The sequence below is a fragment of the Halichondria panicea genome, chromosome 16, assembly GCF_963675165.1.
Source record: "Halichondria panicea chromosome 16, odHalPani1.1, whole genome shotgun sequence".
In the NCBI taxonomy this organism is placed as follows: domain Eukaryota; kingdom Metazoa; phylum Porifera; class Demospongiae; order Suberitida; family Halichondriidae; genus Halichondria; species Halichondria panicea.
Genome location: NC_087392.1, coordinates 4,698,620 through 4,717,947, shown reverse-complemented (window position 1 = coordinate 4,717,947; position 19,328 = coordinate 4,698,620). Strand labels below are relative to the sequence as shown.

The following is a 19,328-nucleotide window of genomic DNA, read 5'->3' as shown; positions in this document are numbered from 1 at the left end:
ATCATTTTATCAAGTTTAGCATGTTCATAACTAAATACCATGTAACAAACTGTGGATCAAAATAGACAAATTTAGTAAGTGATAAAATGCTCTTAAGGAAGATTCATACGCACATTGAAAGCGATGAAGCAATGAACACATAGAAGAGTCATGTATACTGAGGCGGTGTAGTCCGATGACTAGGTTCCCCTGTGAGGAGGTTTGATAATAGTTGAGCTGTTTCTGGAGACTGTACCACAGCGTTTGGTTGTATGCACGAGATAGACTGGAGTAGCAGGTCAGGGTCATTGCTATCAAATGGTTTGCAACCTGTAGTGAGATATAAAAAACACAATAAATTTGGGACAACAACATTACCAGAATAGTATGATCCATCGATCCAACTACTACTACCTGCTACTACACAGTGACACAGAACCTGTCACCCATAATCAGCTAGGCCACCCTCTATAATACAGCCAGGTTAATGTATGCGTCCCAAAGTCTCCATAGCATGTGTTTGACCACCTCTTTATTACAGCCACTGTTGATATCTGAAACTGTTGTATGATTAAATTTGTCTGAATTCAACGTGATCTGAATTTGCTCTAAAGCTGAATAATGTAACCATAAAATCATTTACCAGGTGACTGCGTGTTGCAGTAAACTAGTATAATTATAGACTCGCATTACCTAGACTCGCATTACCTAGACTCGCATTACCTAGACTCGCATTACCTAGACTCGCATTACCCAGACTCGCATTACCCAGACTCGCATTACCTAGACTCAGCTCATACACGATGCAGCCTAGAGACCACAGGTCACTGGCTGTTGAAAACTGTCCACCATCAACAAACAACTCAGGAGCAGCGTAGAATGGTGAGGGGGCGTATTTTAGAGGGTGGTCTTTTCCCGAGGGCGTCAGTAATGTGTTTACAAGTGACGTGAGGTTGTAATGGTTATGGCAGTCAGCCATTGTCTGGGCTAGCGTGAAGTCGCTGAGTTTCAGTAGCTGACGGCCATCCAGTACAATCTGTTGGTGAAATACACAATAATGAAGTGCCCCAACAGTTAAAATAGAAAAATAAAAGTAGCATAGCTTGTACTTAATCAATAATGGACATACAGTGCAGCCTCTTTATAGTGGACACCTTTAGGGAACCCATAATAATCATTACACATGTACAGGTGGCCTTTGTTGAGGGGTTGTGTACACAAACTGTTCATTTGGGACCTGGCCTTTGTATCACACTTCGCTTTTTTTCACGAGTGGCCGTTAAGAGGGGCTCTACTGTAAATACCGACTTTATAATGCTGAGGCGATTATTATATGAGGTACATGCTAATTTGTGTGCTATGGGAATAAGTTACCTTGGAGGGCTGCAGGTCACAATAGAGCACCCCCCTGGAGTGAATGTAGGTCAGTCCAGCTGCAATGTCCCGGACAAAGTCGTGGATATTAGGGCTGGGAATGCAGCCATCTTGGTGCAGTATGTGAGAGAGGGTGCCTCCGATGGCCAGCTCTGTGATGACCCAGATGTGCTGTGGAGTCTCGTACCATTCACTGAACTTGAGCACGTTCTCGTGATCCAAAGAATGCATCAGCTGTACCTGTACGTGTAGTGGGAACATCAGGACTAATTGCTCGTAATGGGGGGTTCCCCTTGATGTAGGGCTACAAGGAGAGCTCGTAACGGGGTTTTCCCTCAATGTATAATTATGTATAGGCAACAACATGAGATTTTTTATTAAATGCGTGCATAAGGGAGTTCCCCCAAGTCGGTGTATAGTCGGGGGTTTTTTTAATCTTACGATCAAGCCTGATAAAACTATCAAAATCAGGCAAAATGTTACAAAAAAACCACTATAAAAACCACTATATAAACATTCTATAGATAGAGCGAGTAGTTATACAGGCAAACAAAAGGGGGCGTGTGCACTCACTCCATTCTCGATGTATTTCTTGTCTTGCTTGTCGTATTTCCCTATCCCCACAAACTGCACACTTCCCTTCCTCCGTCCCTTGTACACGAGGCTGACCGGGGTGGGCCAGGCAGAGACACCCTCCTCTTGGGACTGGAGCTCACCACACAGAAGGTAGTTCTCCATTTATTTTAGACTCAATGCTTTTATAGCCACGTACACTTGAAACTACAGGGTACAGTAGCTCATTCAAGTAATACACATATGTCTGCATCTTCCTCACCTTAGTACTAGATAGCTCATGATGTGTAGCCTTGGCCCTTCAGCCGGCCTTGGACGGACAGCAGGATCTAGGAGAACAGCAAAAAAACTTCTCTGGAATCGCGGCCTGGACCCGAGACTGAAACTTTTGGTGGTATCTGCCCTCTGAACCTAGACAAAAGTTATTGCTGATTCAGCTGTCTTGCTGACCTACACAGTCTCAAAGTACAATGACCACCCTCTACTAAAGATGTAGACTGGCTACGGTCGCAATGGAATTCACACACAGTAGGAAAAGAAAGCAGCAGTATAGGCCACACTCTAATCCAGACAACAGAGGTAGCTACACCATGTACCATGACACCATTCCCTGTCACTATGTAACCTCCCCATTCCTGTCGCTACGTATTACCTCTCCATTCCTGTCGCTATGTAACCTCCCCATTCCTGTCGCTATGTAACCTCCCCTTTCCCATGTAGATAAGAGGGCGGCCATTATTGATGACTTTGACCGAGGTCTGAAAACCCCACCCTCCCGGTCTACTCCTGGCCATGAAGTAACAGTCATTGAGGATGACGAACCAGATCAAAGTGATCATGGTAGCTCCTTGTGTAAACTATATACACAATTCTGTTAATGTTAATGGACACCTTTGGGAAACAAAGTTATACCAGGAGTTGGTTATACGGAGGTGGCCTTTGTTGTTTTGTACACAAACTGTTTAGTTGAGCATCTTTCAGTAACCATAACTTTAGGATCGATCCATTTTATGATTTTGCTAAAAGAAATCTTTCAAATGATGTGTTGCCATTGGCATTTTTTTGGCCTTGGACCATGGGCTATGTATATATACCCGAAATTGGCACATTAATTCATCTCCCATTGATGACACCATTTGAAAGCTCTCTTTCCAATTGAATCCTCTCAATTCAAAGTATAGAAGAGCTGATAGCGTAGCTCTAGCTGATATCGTAGTTGGGGGAGTGGTCATTAAGAGGGTTCCACTGTACACCACTTTAGTTAAGCCTACTTTTGCCCATTTGCTTTCTTGCATGAATACTATAGTAGAAAAACTCTAAGTTCATGATTAGAAATGGTTCCTATTTTCCAGGTGCAAGGATAAGCAGTGGAACAATGTACGACCAGCACAAAACTCCAGGAGTACGTTAATAATGTATATAATATTACTCTTGGCAATTACCATTTCTCTAATAAATTAATTTCATGAATATTATAACTTGCATTTCTAGGAGTATAAAAGTAGTAGTTTCAAGATACCCAAAAAGAAATTGCACGATCTAACTTTCGGCCACGATCAGTCTAACGAAACTACCAATGTTGGAATTCAACCCATGCCCCCTAAATCAAATGTTGTAGATGTAATAAACAGAGCCAAGTCTATGAAATCAAGAACTACTACAACTTCAAAAACTGGCTCTACTATTCCTGATTTTCTTACACTAGCGAAAACGCCTTATACAAAGAACAAAATTTCTAACTCCATGGAAAGTTCTTTACCTGCTCCGAAGAAGAAAAGACCATTTAGAACCAATCCAATACGTTCAGAATCACCAACTGAAACTACTCAAATTACAAATTTTGACTCTCAAAAAAGCATGCTTTGGAATGACACCTGCATAGGACTAGAAGATCCCAATTCCAGTTTTGATACCAAACCCAATTCTGACTGTGTTCGTGATTCGAGAAAATCGTGGGCTAGTATTTCACCAGATAGGGATGATGACATTGCTTCAAATACTTCTTCTGAAGAGGTAGATGCGGGCGAGATTTTTAAACGCCCTGTTGATAAAAAGCAAGTATTGCCTAAAGACAAAACTACCGATAAAGCTGCGACTAATGACGTAGTAACTATTCATTCAGATGATGATGATGATAATGATGTTAAAGCAACGACTAGCTCAAATTTCAAGTCACCTTTGCCAAATCGCTTCCTCCCTCCAAAAGCACCCCCCAAGAACACCAATGACAATACTGACAAGTTTAATAAACTTTTATCCACAACTAATTCAGTTCTCAAAACTTGCTCGGAAAAGCCTACATCTACAGCAGATTCGACAAATGCTTCCAGCACTCATAGAAATGTATTTGCCAAGAGTCAAGCGGCCTCCAAAGGGAAGTGTAGTATTCAAGTCACTCCCACGTTTCTATCTAAAGAGCAATTAGCAATGGCGACGACCCATGCACTCCCCAGTACGGGAAAAGCTAGGGATATTCTGTCCATTACAGACTCTCCTGTTTTATCAAAAGTCGAGTTCAGTTTTGAAGTGGATGATGAGAAGGTTGCAAGGACTTCCACTAGTTCAGCAGCAGGGACCAGGGTAAGCCTGTGTGTGTGAGTATGGGTGTGGGGCGTGGGGTGTGTGTGAGTGTGTGGGGTGTGGGGTGAGTGTGTGAGTGTGTGGGGTGTGGGGTGAGTGTGGGTGTGTGTGAGTGTGTGGGGTGAGTGTGGGCTGTGGGGTATGTGTGTGTGTGTGTGTGTGGTGTTTAGTACAGTACATTGTAGTAGTATGCACACCATTTTGGCCTGTGTAACTTCTTCAATTTAAAATATACATGTACAATCTGTCTAGCAACTCATGTATACGTTATTTGCAATTACTTTTACACCTGCACGTGCAGAAACCATTGACTACCTCAAGAGCAGCTGAGCTTCCCTCTGATTTGGCCAGGCGTCCTCTAAAGAGACCAACACAGTCAGCGGCAACCCCAGGCAGCTTCTATAGCAGTAATGGCAGTGAGTCGATCCCCGAATCTGTTTGTGTCATTTAACTAGTGTTAAAGCCAAAAAAAACATTTTTGGAGCTTTTTAGTAATTTTAGTTTGCAAACTGATGTGTAATAACTACATTTACCACGTGGCCCAATTGGCTACTCTTCTTTAGTGGAGGCAAGAAAAACAAGAAGAAGTGTAGCTATAGTGATTCGTGAACGTTATGTCCTTTGTGCTTAGAAACACCATTGTACTATGTTTGTAGCCTGCGCCCCTCACACACACACACACATGCACACACACACACATGCACACGCACACGCACACACACACACACACACACACACACAGGTCCCTCCAATCAGCTGTTCTCACAGTTTAGGTCTCGAGCGTGGGGTACTGGTTCCTCCAGGATGAGCTCTGTACGTGGTAACAGTGCCAACCAAGTCATGGCCACCTATGGAATAAAGAAGGTGTGTTGCTGTATTGTAGTGCAATCTGGTACATGTACATTATTATAGTGAAACCTGGTCAGCAGGCCACCCTTTATACAGCCAGCCCCAAAGTCTCTCCATAGCTACCTGTGTTAGGGCCACGTCTTTACTACACACACACCGCACACCCACCACTACCCCACACCCACTTCACACACCACCACCCCATCCACACCCACTCCCACTCCACACACACACACACTCCCACTCCCACTCCACAAACTCAGCCCCTCAAACTGAAGCGCCCCCTGCCTTCACCATGCTCTGTCGATGTGGATGATGAGGAGTCCCTCCCTCTGTCAGTGCAGTGTGTGCAGATAGGTCGACTAGAGCTCGACAAAGTGCTGCACGTTGAGGTAAGAGAAATCAGTATTTATGGAGAATGGAGGTTTCTTGACAGTTTGTTTTGTGGGAGGGTTTTTTGAAATTTACATGTATAGGGAGGTTTTGTGGGCGAATTTTACGCACATGTATGTGAACCAAGAACTTTGTGCAATACGTACATTCAGCAACACATGTTTACTGCATAATATTATAGTGTTGAATAGAGCATCTTTGAACGGCCATAACTTTAGTTCCGTTGGTTCAAAAACGTTATTTTTTGTGAAAGTTTAGAAAGAGGCCTTTCAGATGATGTTTTAAAATCAATGAGTCTGTGTTGACAAAGTACTAGTCTGTGGTCTTTTTCCGAAGTAGGAAATTGTAGCCCATTCCAAATTAGAGATTTGAACATACCATTTGAACAAACTCATTCTAAGCTTTAAGAATCGTAGAATTTGGACCGTCATCAGACCTCTAGTTACAGAGCCGATTGTAGTAGAAGGGGACCTACATGTACATGCATGTGTGCGTACATGTACATTGTATGTGTACGTTGTACTACTACAGTGTATGATACATGTTGGTATAAGCTTAGCCTTTTGCTCACGTATAATAATTGGTCAACTGTGCAGCTGAGAAATGACGTACTGTGTATGAAGCTGGACTATGAGGGCCGGACAGAGACTGTTCAAGTTTCCCTTCCTGCGTGCTTTGTTTGGCAGGTACTAACACTATTTGAATCACAACGCACACACACACGTACACACACACGTACACACACACACACACACACACACACACACACACACACACACACACACACACACACACACACACACACACATAGCTTCACCTTGGGGAAGAGCCTTATATCGTCTACATCAATGTAAAGTCACCAGAGGCTAAGAAAATAGCGGAGACCCTCTCCAAGAAGTACCACCTGGACTCTGACTTCTTCAACCCTTTAAGCAGTAACATCTCTGAACAGTGCATCATGCTCAGACTGGAGGAGAGGCCATTACCACATCTGATCAGCTCTATTATAGAGGTAAGTAAATGTAATGTGAGATGGTCATGCATTCATTGACAATAGCTCTCAGCTCTCAGAATTACTTTTCCAATGGTCTGCTTAGATACAAGTTTGTGGTTAGTCGAAACAGCTAATAGTGATACTCGGTATTACATGTAGCTTAATGTCTGAAGTAAGGTTTGTTGAAGATATGAACTAGCTATTAAACGTTGTTTCTCTTCACTGCAGTTCCTAACCAAGATGAATGTGTCCGTGGATCAAAATCTAGGGTATTACATTTCACCTAAATATTGAGATGATATCATCATGCCCCCCCCCCCTCTTGTACAGCACTGTTGAGGCAAAGAAACTGCTGAATGATATCAAGCCATTAAAACCATCCAGGAGTCACGGCAGACCACTCTCCAACGATGGTGGGGTCTTAATCACAGGGGCTTACTCATTAGTGCTGTTGACTTAATATTAGCACAATAATTATTGATGATTGGAGGGGCTTACCTGTTAGCACTGTGTTGATTAAAGGAGCTTACCCATGGATTGTACTGATAACCTATACATAGGAAGCATCTATGTGCACATTGAAAATACAACACAAGTATACTACATGTACATCTTGTCTCTCCCCTTCAGATGTCAAATCACTTGTGCCTAGTTTGAATGTGCGTAGATCTCAGAGGAGCAGGAAAGCCCCTGTGAGGATGGACCCCTCCTCTCCCATCACTCTAGTGGAGTCTATTGTTGTACACAACAAGCCCAATGTCAGGTGAGGGTGGGTGTGGGGTGTGGGTGTGGGTACCTTCCTACCAATGTTAGGTGAGGGTGGGTGTGGGGTGTGGGTGTGGGTACCTTCCTACCAATGTTAGGTGAGGGTGGGTGTGGGGTGTGGGTACCTTCCTACCAATGTTAGGTGAGGGTGGGTGTGGGTGTGGGTACCTTCCTACCAATGTTAGGTGAGGGTGGGTGTGGGGTGTGGGTACCTTCCTACCAATGTCAGGTGAGGGTGGGTGTGGGTGTGGGTACCTTCCTACCAATGTTAGGTGGGTGTCAGATGAGTGGGATGGGTGTCAGGTGAGGGTATGGTACCTCCCTACCAATGTTGGGGGTGGGGTGGACCTGCATGTATAACTGATTTGTGTATGCAAAACCTTTGAGAGAGATCAACCATTCTATAAAAAAAAATTTACGATATTCACACTTTACGTTGCCCTTAAAGCATTATTAGGTTCCACTGCCGATTGGTTCCACAGGTTCCACTGTCAATTATCAAAATTGGCAGATTTTATATCTGACAATTTTGACAATTGACAGGGACTATAAATATATATACATGTACATGTAGTCGTGTGCATTTTTCGGATAACGAACAATTTGGCAAGCTACTTTCGCTGTACCAAAAAGCAATTAGTATGTGTCTAGTAGTACTGGTGTCCAGTTATCCAGTATTGTGACTGATTTGCTCTTATTGTATCATATTACTGGTGTCTCACTCTTAACCTATGACACAGACTGCTGGCGTACAATGTGCCAGCTGGTAGCAAGGTCAACATAGAGGTCTCCACTCACGATGTGGACACACTCGCCCCGGGGGAATACATCAACGATAAGGTCGTGGACTTCTACCTCAGGTACGCACGCACGCACGTGTACACTGCTACTGTATTGTTTACGTACTCATAGATACATGTATAATGGAAATCTTTAGGGAATTAAGTTTCAGCCATTATCACAGAGGTGTGCATGGCCTTTGTTGAGGGGTTGTTTTGTACACAGACTGTTTATGTGAGACCTGGCCTTTAAATCACAGTTGACCTTTATTCAGAGGTGGCCATTAAGAGGGGCTCCACTGTATTACACAATGTGTTCCTTGCTAGTGAAAAATGCTTGCAAATGAGCCTAACTCCTCCTCCCATCCAGGTACATGTGGTATGAGCGGTTGGCTGAGAGGCTGCGGTCCAAAGTGCACATCTTTAGCTCCTTCTTCCACACTCGACTAAAGGATGCCTCCAGAGACAACAAAGAACTCAAGTGTCTCCAGTGAGTCATAGCAGTGTGTACCCCAATGCCACTGTAAATGTTGCAAGACGAGGCTTAATATTAGAACTTAAAGTTCAATCCTTTAAAATTCACTGATGTATTCTTATCACCCCTCCCATAGTTATAATTGCCCCCCCTTCCACCCACACCCACACACCACACACACCACACCACACAGGACCCCCGAGAGACAGCATAACCGTGTCAAGACGTGGACTAGACGAGTGGACTTGTTTGACAAGGAGTACATTGTGCTGCCAGTTTGTGACAGGTAGAGTGTACTAACGTTTTATCTTACATGTCAATTACAGTAGTAAAGTCCCATGACGGCAAAAAGCCTTATTTAAGTTGATATTTTCGTGTGTATGTGTTTCATGCAGGGCCCACTGGTTTGTGGCGTTTGTGTACAAGGCTGGGGAGTTTGATCCTGTGAGAGAGCTGGCCACACGAGAGGCAAAGGCAGCAAAGAAAAACAAGAAAAAACCTTTAAAAAAGAAACCGGTAAATTTACTAAGCACAGTATCTATATTTTAAACGCAATATTGAATAGGCATTACAAAGGGTTGCAAAATGAATCAGGGTTAGGGTTACATTGATTAGTTTGCAGAGGAGCACGCCGGGTTAGGGTTAATTTTAGCAATTGTTTTTCATCACCAGTGGTTGTCAAACTGAAATAAAGCCGTGTGATAGCAGCCCTTGTGAGAATGGTGGCTCTTGTGAGGTTAGTCAGAATTAATTAGTTCAATTCCCCCCTACCTCTGAACTGTAACGTAGAATGCAATGTGCATTGTGACATGGCTCTCTCTCTCTCTCTTGCTTGTTTAAATATGCTTTCATGGCCAACCTAGTAACTTGAATTGAATGTTTTTTGCGGTGTAATTAATTCTATGTTCACCTGGTTATCGTACACCCATTAGTGCAGTATTCATATAACAACAACCTCAACTAGTACAGTATTCATCAATCAATTACATCAAGAACCATGTCCTATTCTCCGCTATAGGACACACCCCTGGACATGCTCTGTAAGGCTCTGTTCAGTGTGGACCCTCAGGAGCAGCTGGCAGCAGTGCGGAGGTTTAGACACATACTCTCACAGTTGAGTGAGTCACGAACGTGTGTGTGTGTGGGGGGAGGGGTGTGGGGTTGTGTGTGTGCAGTATTATACCTCTACTATTGCTATAATAGTGAAGAATTGTTTAATTTCAGCCGATTTTTGCTAAATTTGCTCTTTGCTTTAGGGCAAGCTTCGTTTTTATATATAGATATTGTTATCTAAACTAGTAGCTAGCTACATAGTTGCCATGGTGTACTGTGTCCATTACCTCGTATTGTTGCTGTTTCTATTGCAGACAATCCACCGATTGAGGAGGTCATTAGGTTGGGCTGTCTCCCAAAGTTTGTAGAGTTTCTCCACTGTTCAACCAGTCCGTTTCTACAGGTGTGTGTGTGTTACAGTGAGACTTGTTGATACTTAGTCAGACCAACAGAGTCTGTATTAACACAGTCAGCTTTACCATGATGGGCCTATGCCTCGAGGCATAATAAAGAGGTAGTCAGCTAGCACAGGTCCAAACACATGCTATGGAGACTTTGAGACCCATTATAACCTGGCTGTATTATAGAGGGTGCTCTGCTTATAGGGTGATCAGTGCATAACACACTTCCCCCCTCCTACAGTTTGAGGCTGCCTGGGTCATCACAAACATTTCATCTGGCTCCACCCTACAAACACGTACGGTCATTGAGGCCGGAGCCATCCCACCTCTTGTGCAGCTGCTCCTCTCACAGCACGACTACATACGGGAACAGGTGTGTGCGTTTGTGCATGTGTGTGTGTGTTAAACAAGTCGTAATAGTCTATGGTCATGACTTCATGGCTAAAGTAAAACTGTACATGCATGTAGCTGTTTTAGTTATACGCACGCACTATGCATGCATGGAGGACCTCATGGCCATAACGTAACTTCGATTTTCTGAAAGCTTACACTGTATATTGAGCTTAGGGCCGTTTTGACAAAAACCATGGGCTATATAGACGAGGGGAAGTGTAATAATTATTGGGCACGATCCAAAAAATTATGTAACTGAGCATAATATTATCATTTGAACGAACTCGTTCTTAGCTTTCAGGAAATCACCAAATGATTGAAATTGGGTCAACCAAACTTGAGTTATGGCTCATCAAAACCTCTCTCCCCCCCCCTCTCAGGCTGTATGGGCACTAGGCAACATAGCTGGAGACAGTGCTGAGTACAGAGACATCACTCTATCATTTGGTATAATGGAGCCTCTTCTGTTATTACTACAAGACCCTACCCTCAAGGTGGCTGTGATGAGAAACGCCACTTGGACTCTCTCTAACCTTTGTCGGGGGAAGAGTCCACCACCGGACCTAGGGGCAGTAAGTGGACTCTCCGTACATACCATAATACCGGGTTATGGTTCAAATGGTCCAAAAAGCGGATATGGTCCAAATTTTCAGATTTAGAGCATTAGTCCAAATATTATTGGCAACAAGTCCTACGTCACCATTCTGAGCTGTACGAATATTTAGAATATGAAATATTAAACTCGGTGGTTCATATGTAAATTTGCATCGACGAAAATTACCCGCTATACGGTACATGTACATGTAGCTTTGTTACCAAAGGCCAGTTTTTGTCCTACATGTAAGTTGAAAATGTTGTTGTTCTGTGTTACAGAATAGTGGTTTTCATTTTCATTGTATGGTTAGCTTTGTAGTGCAGTGGGTGGTCAGTTTCCATGGGAAACAGCAACTGGCCGATGATCTATTGATTAGAGTTGGTGATTTCATCCCTTGCATGGGTAGTCCAACAATGGCGGGTGGCCTGCTACAGGTCCAAACACATGTTTTTTTTATCATACATGTGTAGGTCATTAACCTGGCTGTATTTATAGAGGGTGGCCACAATAGACAGTGTATAATTAAGGCTTGCATTATACCATTAAAAGAACGACCATTTTGATGCTGTGTATTGTATTATAATACCAGAGGAGGTATGACATGCAGGAGCAATTAGGCTGAGAGCTGTAGTTTCATCCCGTTCATGTGTAGGCCTAGGTTTAATAATGCTTTGTCAGCTAATCAAGTCTATAAATAGATTATTGCTCCTGCATGTCGTACCTCCTCTGATTGCATACTGTAACCTGTATCCCCTCCACCCACACACATGACAGGTGCAACTGTCCATTCCAGTGCTGGCTAAACTACTCCACTCTGAGGATATGGAGGTTCTCTGTAACTGCGCTTGGTCTGTCGCGTTCATTGGTGAGCAGTAACCTCGAGCAATTACCACCTTTTCTTTAATGGCTTGAAACAGGAAGTAGTGATCTAATATAGAGCATTCCTGACAGCTGTGTGGCCTTTGATCTAGTCAATACTTGTACTGTGAGTCACCATCCGGCAGACACAGTGGGCTGTAATAAGAGGTGGCCTACTAACACAGGCCCAAACACATTGCTATGGAGACCATTACCTCGCTTTATAGAGGGCCAGAGGATGAGTGCGTGCCTCGATTGAGCAATTAAGCCTGTGCAATAACGTTGAGCGTGGGAGGCTAATTGCTAGGTCGAGGCACGCATGTCGTACCTCCTCTGATAGAGGGTGGCCTGCTTATAGGGAGACCACAGTAGAGACAGGCTTCAGTACTTCCCTCCCTCCTCAGGTGATGGTCCTAACGATCGTATCCAGCGTATAGTGGATGGTGGTTTATGTCGACGTCTGGTGGAGCTGTTGTTCTTCCCTGATAAGAAAGTGTTAGCCCCTGCCCTACGAGCCGTGGGTAACATCCTCACAGGGGACGACCGTCAGACACAGGTGCTTAATAGATGCACTGCACTGCACATCTGTGTGATATGTGTGTATATTGACACTTGTAATTGTGAGGTCTGTACGGTTAGTAGCAGTGAAGCTTGTTCCTATAGAAGTCACCCCTTGGGTAGACCAACAGTGGCTGTAATAAAGAGGTGGTCAGGTCCATGGAGACTTACTTGGGGGCACATAAACCTGGCTGTGTATTGCATAGAGGGTGACCACAATACAGTGCTTCAAACAAGGTCTTTTGTAAAAGTATGTCTGGCATTTTGGAATTTTGTGAGGTACACAATTTGTGTATGAGCTATAAAGCTTGATCCTGTAACTAAATCAAGTGTACAAATACCAGTCTTAATTAATTGTGCTTTTCAGGCCATTTATGGAAATTGGCCACTCTCGCTCGAGAATTTGACTGGCATTTCCAGAGCCAATTGTTTTGTAGTGTCATACAGTGGCAATACGTATTCTCGTGCATACATTGTAATGTACATGTACATGTGGCCTCAATCTCAGGCCGCACTTCCTCTAAGAGTGGGTCTGGTATCGACTGTGTGCGCTTGCGCTAACCATTAGCCAGATACCGGCAAACGCAAGATAACAACGTGTATGCTCAGTAAAACAATGACGTCACAACAAATGGAAGTGGATTGAAGAAAGTAGATAGAAAGTTTGATTGAAGGTTTCTAGCCCATCTGATAGCATTCTGATAGCTATGCTATGCTAACAAAAGACTCACAGCCTGCAACATTGTGGAGGGAAAGCTGACTAGACTTTATCAGAAAGAAAATAGCTGCTGCAACAAACCTACAGCTCTGTCTTTACATGTAGCTAACCAGTTATATAGCTCTGTGTGTGGCTTTAATAATTATTATGAATTTGTATTCTTTGTCTGTTTATTCATTTGATATTTTTGTAGCAAAAATTCCAGTTTTATAGTAAAAAAATATCCAATAATTATTTTTGCGTATACGTAAAAAGTCAGTAGCAGGCCTTCTTTTCAGGGGAGGCCAGTGAAGGAGTCTAATGACTGTCCATATAATTATAACCCCACCCACCCACTCCACTCCCACAGCTGCTGCTCAACTGCTCAGTTCTGCCTGCACTACAACATCTCCTGAGCAGTCGCTTCGAGGGAGTCAAGAAGGAGGCGTGTTGGGCTCTATCCAACGTCACCGCCGGCAACAGAGTGCAGATACAGGTGGGAGTCTGATGGTGGTAGGGGCTAACTGGAACAATGTGTGTGTTAATTGTTAGAAATTGACAAAATTCTGTACAAATGTACATTATTGGATAGTTTTCAGTTACATGATGTCTAGTACTGGTTTGTACATGTATGCACGTACCAAACATGTGGAGGTGTGCTATTGATGAGTGGGTCCAACATTCTTTAAAATGGAGTCTTCTAAAACCTTTTAGTTTTTAAGTACCTTATTGTGAACTTGTATTACCCCCTCCACACACACAGACTGTGATTGACTGCAACATATTCCCGCTACTAATCGAGGTGCTCAGCTCGGGGGTGGACTACAAGACGAGGAAGGAGGCTGCGTGGGCGGTACTCAACGCCACACAGGGGGGAACAGCCGAGCAGATCAGGTGACCAGTCATGTGACATATATCGATAAGTCTAAATCAGTATGCAGCAAAGCTTTGAGTTGTACTTAATGAACATTTTGCTTACAGGCTATTGGGAGATTAGGTTGCTCCTACATGTACATGACTGTAAAGAAACCTTTTGGCTAACTAATTCTTTGTGTCTGTAACACAAAATGCACCCAATGGAAATCTTATTATGTTCTTTTGAGGTGTGTAGTGTTTGGCTTCAGCAGAGGAAGAGGTGGTAATTAGATTAACTCCTGGACCATTATTTGAGAGTGCAACTTGAGATGATGCCAAGTTGTCATTCATGTCTTCCCACACTACCACTGGATGAATTCTTGAGGCTGTCAAGTCTCACTAGATACATGTAGTGTAGCCCAGAATACAGTTAATTGACACCTTATTAGCTACTTGTCTGCCTTTGGAAAATTGACACTTTTGCATACTTGTTGAGTCTATTTTGAGTGGGGCTTTAATTCATACCTTTACGTTTTGTACATTTTCTGGTGAGGTAGTTTTGGTAGCTATCTATCTATCTATCTATCTATATAATCAGGAGTGGACTTCATACACTCCTGATATAATTATAATTATGTATCTTTATGAGTTTGTAATTTGTGTTCAGATTGTCCAAATTCAAAGCTAATGGATGATTTCAATAGCTCTTTGTACGTGACAGGCTTTTCCCGCCCACTCACTTGCAGATACTTGGTGGACGTTGGTTGCGTAAAGCCGCTGTGTGATCTGCTGACAGTGCAAGATCCTCGTATGGTCATGATCACTCTGGAGGGACTGGAGAATATACTCAAGATAGGACAACAGGACGCTGTGAAGAATGTCAACCCTTTTGCCCTCATGGTGGAGGAGGCCTATGGTGTGTGTGTGTGTGTGTCAGTAGAGTATAGTTTGAAAAATGCTAATGGCCAGCCTTGAAGAAAGGCCAACTTTGATATAAAGGCCAGGTCCCAAATGAACAGTTTGTGTGCAAAACAAGCACTCAACAAAGGCCACCTCTGTATAATGGCCAAAAACTTGCCACAAAGCTGTATAATGCAATGTGTGGTTTACTGTACAGTCAGATGTATTGTGGGGTTGTATTTCATGGGTGGGTGCACATTGTAAGATGATCTCCATTGTCAAAGTACATGTACAACAGTGTCACCCCCCACACACCACACACACAGGCCTGGACAAGATCGAGCACTTGCAGCAGCACAGCAGTGAACAAGTGTACAAGATTGCACTGAGAATTATTGACAAGTATTTCGGTGATGACCAGGACCAAGTGGACTTACAGCTGGCCCCAAACCCTGCCAAGGACGGAGAACAATATATGTTTAATACCAACACACAATTGCCTGAGGGCGGTTTCCAATTCTAAAACTCAATCTGTAATCACTTTTCATGATGTATGTATGTATGTATGCAGTTATTTGTCTATTTTGTTACATTACTTTGTCAATTTAAAATGAATTTGTTGACTCTGCTAATGATTGAAGTGTGATCAACCTAAATGGGATAATGTATGTTGTCAGCTTGCACGAAACTAGCTGTTGTGTGTTTTAATTGTACCTAGCTGTACATGACCATTTATGAGAATAATTTGCTTCGATGTGTGCTATATATCTATCGATAATAGGCTAATGGGGGATTTATGGATCCTAGGAGACGTTTACAATTGGTTGCCTATAATTAGAAGTGCATGTAATGTGTGGTATAGAACAAGGGTATACAATTCAACTTCCTGTAGGAAAGATTCCTCTCTCCTGTGTATATAACAATGTGTAGTGTTGATGGCATGATTTGCAGCAGCTGTGTATACTGTGTTATAACCTCCCACTCAGCCACAACGTAACGTTGGCTACCAGACGCTGTAATGTGAGTAATTATACTCCTGTGTACACATACAGGGTAACCATAAAATAATGCAGCACCGGATAATTATAATGACATATGGGCAGATGATATTAATTTGTTGGCACTCTGGCCGGTATTTCGTGACGACACAAAAATGTTAAGCTACTTATTAAAACCTGTATGTCATCTGTTTATCAACAAGCTTTTACTAATTTTGGTTGAAGACCTCTAGCTATAACTAAATAATGTTGTTTATGACGTCAGGAGTGCATCCTGATGAGTCAACGTATATATAGCTGTTTTCATTCATTCATGGAATTCTTAAAATGATCTCCTTTATTGGATGTTTACCCTGCAGAGTGGTGGAATCACTGGAATGTCAGCTAATTACATCACAACCACAGTGTTGTGTACTTTGTGGTTTGGACAATTGAGTGGTTGGAATGTGGTCAGAGGGAGAGACCAAGATGGACCTCCTAAATGACAGCTGCTTTCTAGCTGGTCTATGTCATGTACAAAGTTGAGGCTAGATATTACAACCATAATGATGTATAGTTAAGACTGCTAGTGACACTTCTCCATTATCAGAAAATGATTACCGGGTATTACGCCTGTACACCAGCATAACTATTGAGGTTTGTTGTAATACATTGCATACAACAGAAATAGTGCTTGTGAGTCTGTCTGATGTTTTTATGGGCAGTTGCAGTAAGGTACAAGTATATCCAGTGTGTAGGACAACTGGCTGGCATCCAAATACCAGACATTAGAAATAATGCTTTGTTCCTATGGATGCTGTGGTATGTGACCTTATATGGAAGAAAATATTGTGTTGGAGTAATTGCGCATGCGTGACTCAAGGGCAGCAAATTAATATATAAGGTAGCAACAGGGCTCTGCAAGCACTTACATTTCTCTAACTTCTCTGTGCTTTACACTGCAACTACTACTTCAACTTACCCACAAGCATAATGGCTAATAGACCACAAGGATTTGGAATGACTGCTGAAGTAGCAGCCAAGGTAAAGTTGTCTAATTTGTCTTGTTTCTCAATCTACAACTACTCCCTTATGTATCATATAGATTGCAGGGAAGTATGATGCTAGTTTGGATGCACAAGCAAGAGATTGGATCAATCAAGTTACTGAACCAGAAGAGGAACTGGCAATAGATGGCAATCCAGATACCCTTCACGAAGGGCTCAAGGACGGCGTGCTCCTCTGCAAACTAATCAATGTAATCTGTCCAGGATCTGTAAACAAGGTTAACACAAGCAAAATGGCATTCAAGCAGGTACGTGTGATTTATGTCCTCACATCGGACACACTGTAATTAATTCAATTGTTAGATGGAGAACATCGGAAAATTTTTGGATGCTTGCGAAACATATGGAGTAAACAAGCTGGATTTGTTTCAAACTGTCAGTTTGTACGAAGCAACTAATATGCCTCAGGTGAGAATATTTAGCTGCTTCATGGTCAATGATTAGTAATGTTTGTTTCACCTTAAATTTAATAGGTAATCGATGGGATCCATGCTCTTGGTAGAAAGGCTGGCAGTAAGGGATTTTCACCCTCCATTGGAGCAAAGGAGTCGCAACAAAACAAGAGGGAATTTACTGATGAGCAGTTGCAGGCTGGCAAGGGTGTCATTGGTCTCCAGATGGGCTCGAACAAGGGAGCTAGTCAAGCAGGCATGGACTATGGTAAACCTCGCCAGATTGCCGAGCAATGACCCCCACTATCTGGAGTATGAACAATCGTCCAATCATTAAATTTTGTTTGAGCTGATATAACAGTTTTTGAGACCTAGCACATTTCAATTCATGTGTGATATTAACAATGTAAAAATACTAACAGTCAAAAATGTACTCTTCCTGCGCATGGCGCATTTGTGGCACAAAAGCGGAAGTGCTATAATAATTATCCTTGTAAAAATTGCGTGCATTGGGCAAGTGAGTTCCAGTTTTATAAAGCTAGACACCGACTTTTAATAGCTCTCACACAATGTCTGATCGACCTAGAGGCTATGGAATGACAGCTGAAGTATCTGATAAAGTAAGCAGACAGTGTTTACATTCTTAGTAGCTGAATAATTGGCAATTAATTAATTACACCAAGGCTTCACCTTTCCTCATAGATACAGGGCAAATATAGCCCGGAACTAGAGAGAGAAGCTAGAGAGTGGATGGGTGATGTGATTGGAGAAACTGTTGAAGGCCCAATCCAAGATTCCTGCAAAGATGGCCGCATCCTCTGCAAGCTGATTAACACGATTCAACCTGGATCTGTGAGAAAAATCAACGAAAGCAAGATGGCCTTCAAGCAGGTACGTACGATTGTGCTGTATTTCAACAGTGTATTATGTAGTTGGTTACGTTGTCCTTATTTCTTGTAGATGGAGAACATCGGGAATTTCCTCGATGCTTGCGTTGCTTATGGCGTACCTAAAACAGACCTGTTCCAGACTGTGGACTTGTTCGAGGCTCAAAATATACCCCAGGTAAGCATGTGGAAAAGTGTAATTCTATGGTTTCCTTGGTGGATACAGGTGCTGAGACACACGATTAGAGTTTATTAGCAGCTTGTATGTTGGCCCTTAGTAATCTGTGGTGGGTTGTAATCAAGTGAACTTTTTTGGGAATTGTGTAGCGTGTTCATAACATGGCTACCTGTTGTTACAACCCAAGAGAGCATTGAGATAAGAGTGCACTGAAAGCAGTGTTGTACACAGTCTGCTAGGTTTTGTGGGTACGTAAGGTTATCCTGTTGACACAGTTAGGTCATTATTGTAGACTACTGGCTGATTGATGTTGTTGACATAACCAGTCCACATTAAATTTTAGTCCATTGGGAATAGCATTTCGTAATTGCATTGTCCTATTCTCTGACTGGTTTTGATGTTGTGTTACGTGTTTCCTATGCAGGTGGTCAATGGTATCCATGCTGTTGGTAGAAAAGCTGGCAAGAAGGGATTTAATGGACCTACCATTGGACCAAAGGAGGCAGCTGCAAACAAAAGAGACTTCACTGATGAACAGTTGAAGGCAGGGCAGAATGTCATTGGTCTCCAGATGGGCTCAAACAAGGGAGCTAGTCAAACAGGCATGAGCTATGGCGCACCTCGCCAGATCCATGACCCTACTGCTTAAAGTGACTGCTATAGAGAGGAACTAAATCATTAATTATAGACTGTTTTGCAACTTGTTTTGCAATTAAAAATTTTAGCAATTGTTTTTCATCACCAGTGCAGTGAGTG

The 19,328-nt window shown here is 42.8% G+C and overlaps 3 protein-coding genes across 4 annotated transcripts; 2 read left to right on the top strand and 1 right to left on the bottom strand.

Annotated features, from left to right (window-relative positions):
* Nucleotides 1-23: 23 nt before the first annotated feature.
* On the bottom strand, nucleotides 24-2,339 carry LOC135349695 (serine/threonine-protein kinase ULK4-like). The gene is made up of 5 exons (XM_064548271.1): nucleotides 2,189-2,339; nucleotides 1,927-2,133; nucleotides 1,354-1,593; nucleotides 763-1,015; nucleotides 24-309 (listed from the first exon to the last, which is right to left on the bottom strand). Exons 2-5 carry the CDS (start codon nucleotides 2,089-2,091, stop codon nucleotides 149-151), a joined length of 819 nt encoding a protein of 272 aa, XP_064404341.1. The 5' UTR covers nucleotides 2,092-2,133; nucleotides 2,189-2,339; the 3' UTR covers nucleotides 24-148.
* A 4-nt stretch (nucleotides 2,340-2,343) lies between these two features.
* LOC135349687 (uncharacterized) lies at nucleotides 2,344-15,703 on the top strand. Of its 2 annotated transcripts, none has more exons than XM_064548257.1 (26): nucleotides 2,344-2,505; nucleotides 2,647-2,757; nucleotides 3,279-3,328; nucleotides 3,418-4,506; nucleotides 4,808-4,922; nucleotides 5,249-5,370; nucleotides 5,619-5,747; nucleotides 6,345-6,434; nucleotides 6,560-6,760; nucleotides 6,971-7,011; nucleotides 7,073-7,155; nucleotides 7,373-7,505; nucleotides 8,248-8,367; nucleotides 8,657-8,776; nucleotides 8,955-9,047; nucleotides 9,157-9,277; nucleotides 9,780-9,879; nucleotides 10,129-10,217; nucleotides 10,457-10,588; nucleotides 10,989-11,180; nucleotides 11,978-12,068; nucleotides 12,466-12,617; nucleotides 13,687-13,812; nucleotides 14,080-14,210; nucleotides 14,918-15,087; nucleotides 15,398-15,703. In XM_064548257.1, the coding sequence occupies exons 1-26, from the start codon at nucleotides 2,439-2,441 to the stop codon at nucleotides 15,592-15,594; spliced, it is 4,065 nt and encodes a 1,354-aa protein (XP_064404327.1). In that variant the 5' UTR covers nucleotides 2,344-2,438; the 3' UTR covers nucleotides 15,595-15,703. The 2 variants fall into 2 exon arrangements, with proteins under 2 accessions (XP_064404327.1, XP_064404326.1); XM_064548256.1 differs by having other exon boundaries at nucleotides 2,647-2,766.
* Nucleotides 15,704-16,930: 1,227 nt separating this feature from the next.
* Nucleotides 16,931-19,239, top strand: LOC135349833 (rac guanine nucleotide exchange factor B-like). Its single transcript, XM_064548443.1, has 8 exons — nucleotides 16,931-17,092; nucleotides 17,154-17,363; nucleotides 17,419-17,523; nucleotides 17,589-17,801; nucleotides 18,050-18,127; nucleotides 18,210-18,398; nucleotides 18,468-18,572; nucleotides 18,997-19,239. Exons 1-8 carry the CDS (start codon nucleotides 17,042-17,044, stop codon nucleotides 19,219-19,221), a joined length of 1,176 nt encoding a protein of 391 aa, XP_064404513.1. The 5' UTR covers nucleotides 16,931-17,041; the 3' UTR covers nucleotides 19,222-19,239.
* Nucleotides 19,240-19,328: the final 89 nt, after the last annotated feature.

What these genes read in the sequence shown, in the direction of transcription:
- LOC135349695 (XM_064548271.1), bottom strand. Translation starts at nt 2,091, where the DNA reads ATGGAGAACTACCTTCTGTGTGGTGAGCTCCAGTCCCAAGAGGAGGGT. An exon ending in AGAAATACATCGAGAATGGA is followed by an intron (nt 1,594 to 1,926) that starts GTGAGTGCACAC and finishes CTACACGTACAG; the next exon opens with GTACAGCTGATGCATTCTTT. An exon ending in CGTGTATGAGCTGAGTCTAG is followed by an intron (nt 310 to 762) that starts GTAATGCGAGTC and finishes ATCTCACTACAG; the next exon opens with GTTGCAAACCATTTGATAGC.
- LOC135349687 (XM_064548256.1), top strand. Translation starts at nt 2,439, where the DNA reads ATGGAATTCACACACAGTAGGAAAAGAAAGCAGCAGTATAGGCCACAC. An exon ending in GTGCTGCCAGTTTGTGACAG is followed by an intron (nt 9,048 to 9,156) that starts GTAGAGTGTACT and finishes TGTTTCATGCAG; the next exon opens with GGCCCACTGGTTTGTGGCGT. An exon ending in CACCACCGGACCTAGGGGCA is followed by an intron (nt 11,181 to 11,977) that starts GTAAGTGGACTC and finishes CACACATGACAG; the next exon opens with GTGCAACTGTCCATTCCAGT.
- LOC135349833 (XM_064548443.1), top strand. Translation starts at nt 17,042, where the DNA reads ATGGCTAATAGACCACAAGGATTTGGAATGACTGCTGAAGTAGCAGCC. An exon ending in CTGCTGAAGTAGCAGCCAAG is followed by an intron (nt 17,093 to 17,153) that starts GTAAAGTTGTCT and finishes TGTATCATATAG; the next exon opens with ATTGCAGGGAAGTATGATGC. An exon ending in AGGCTCAAAATATACCCCAG is followed by an intron (nt 18,573 to 18,996) that starts GTAAGCATGTGG and finishes TTTCCTATGCAG; the next exon opens with GTGGTCAATGGTATCCATGC.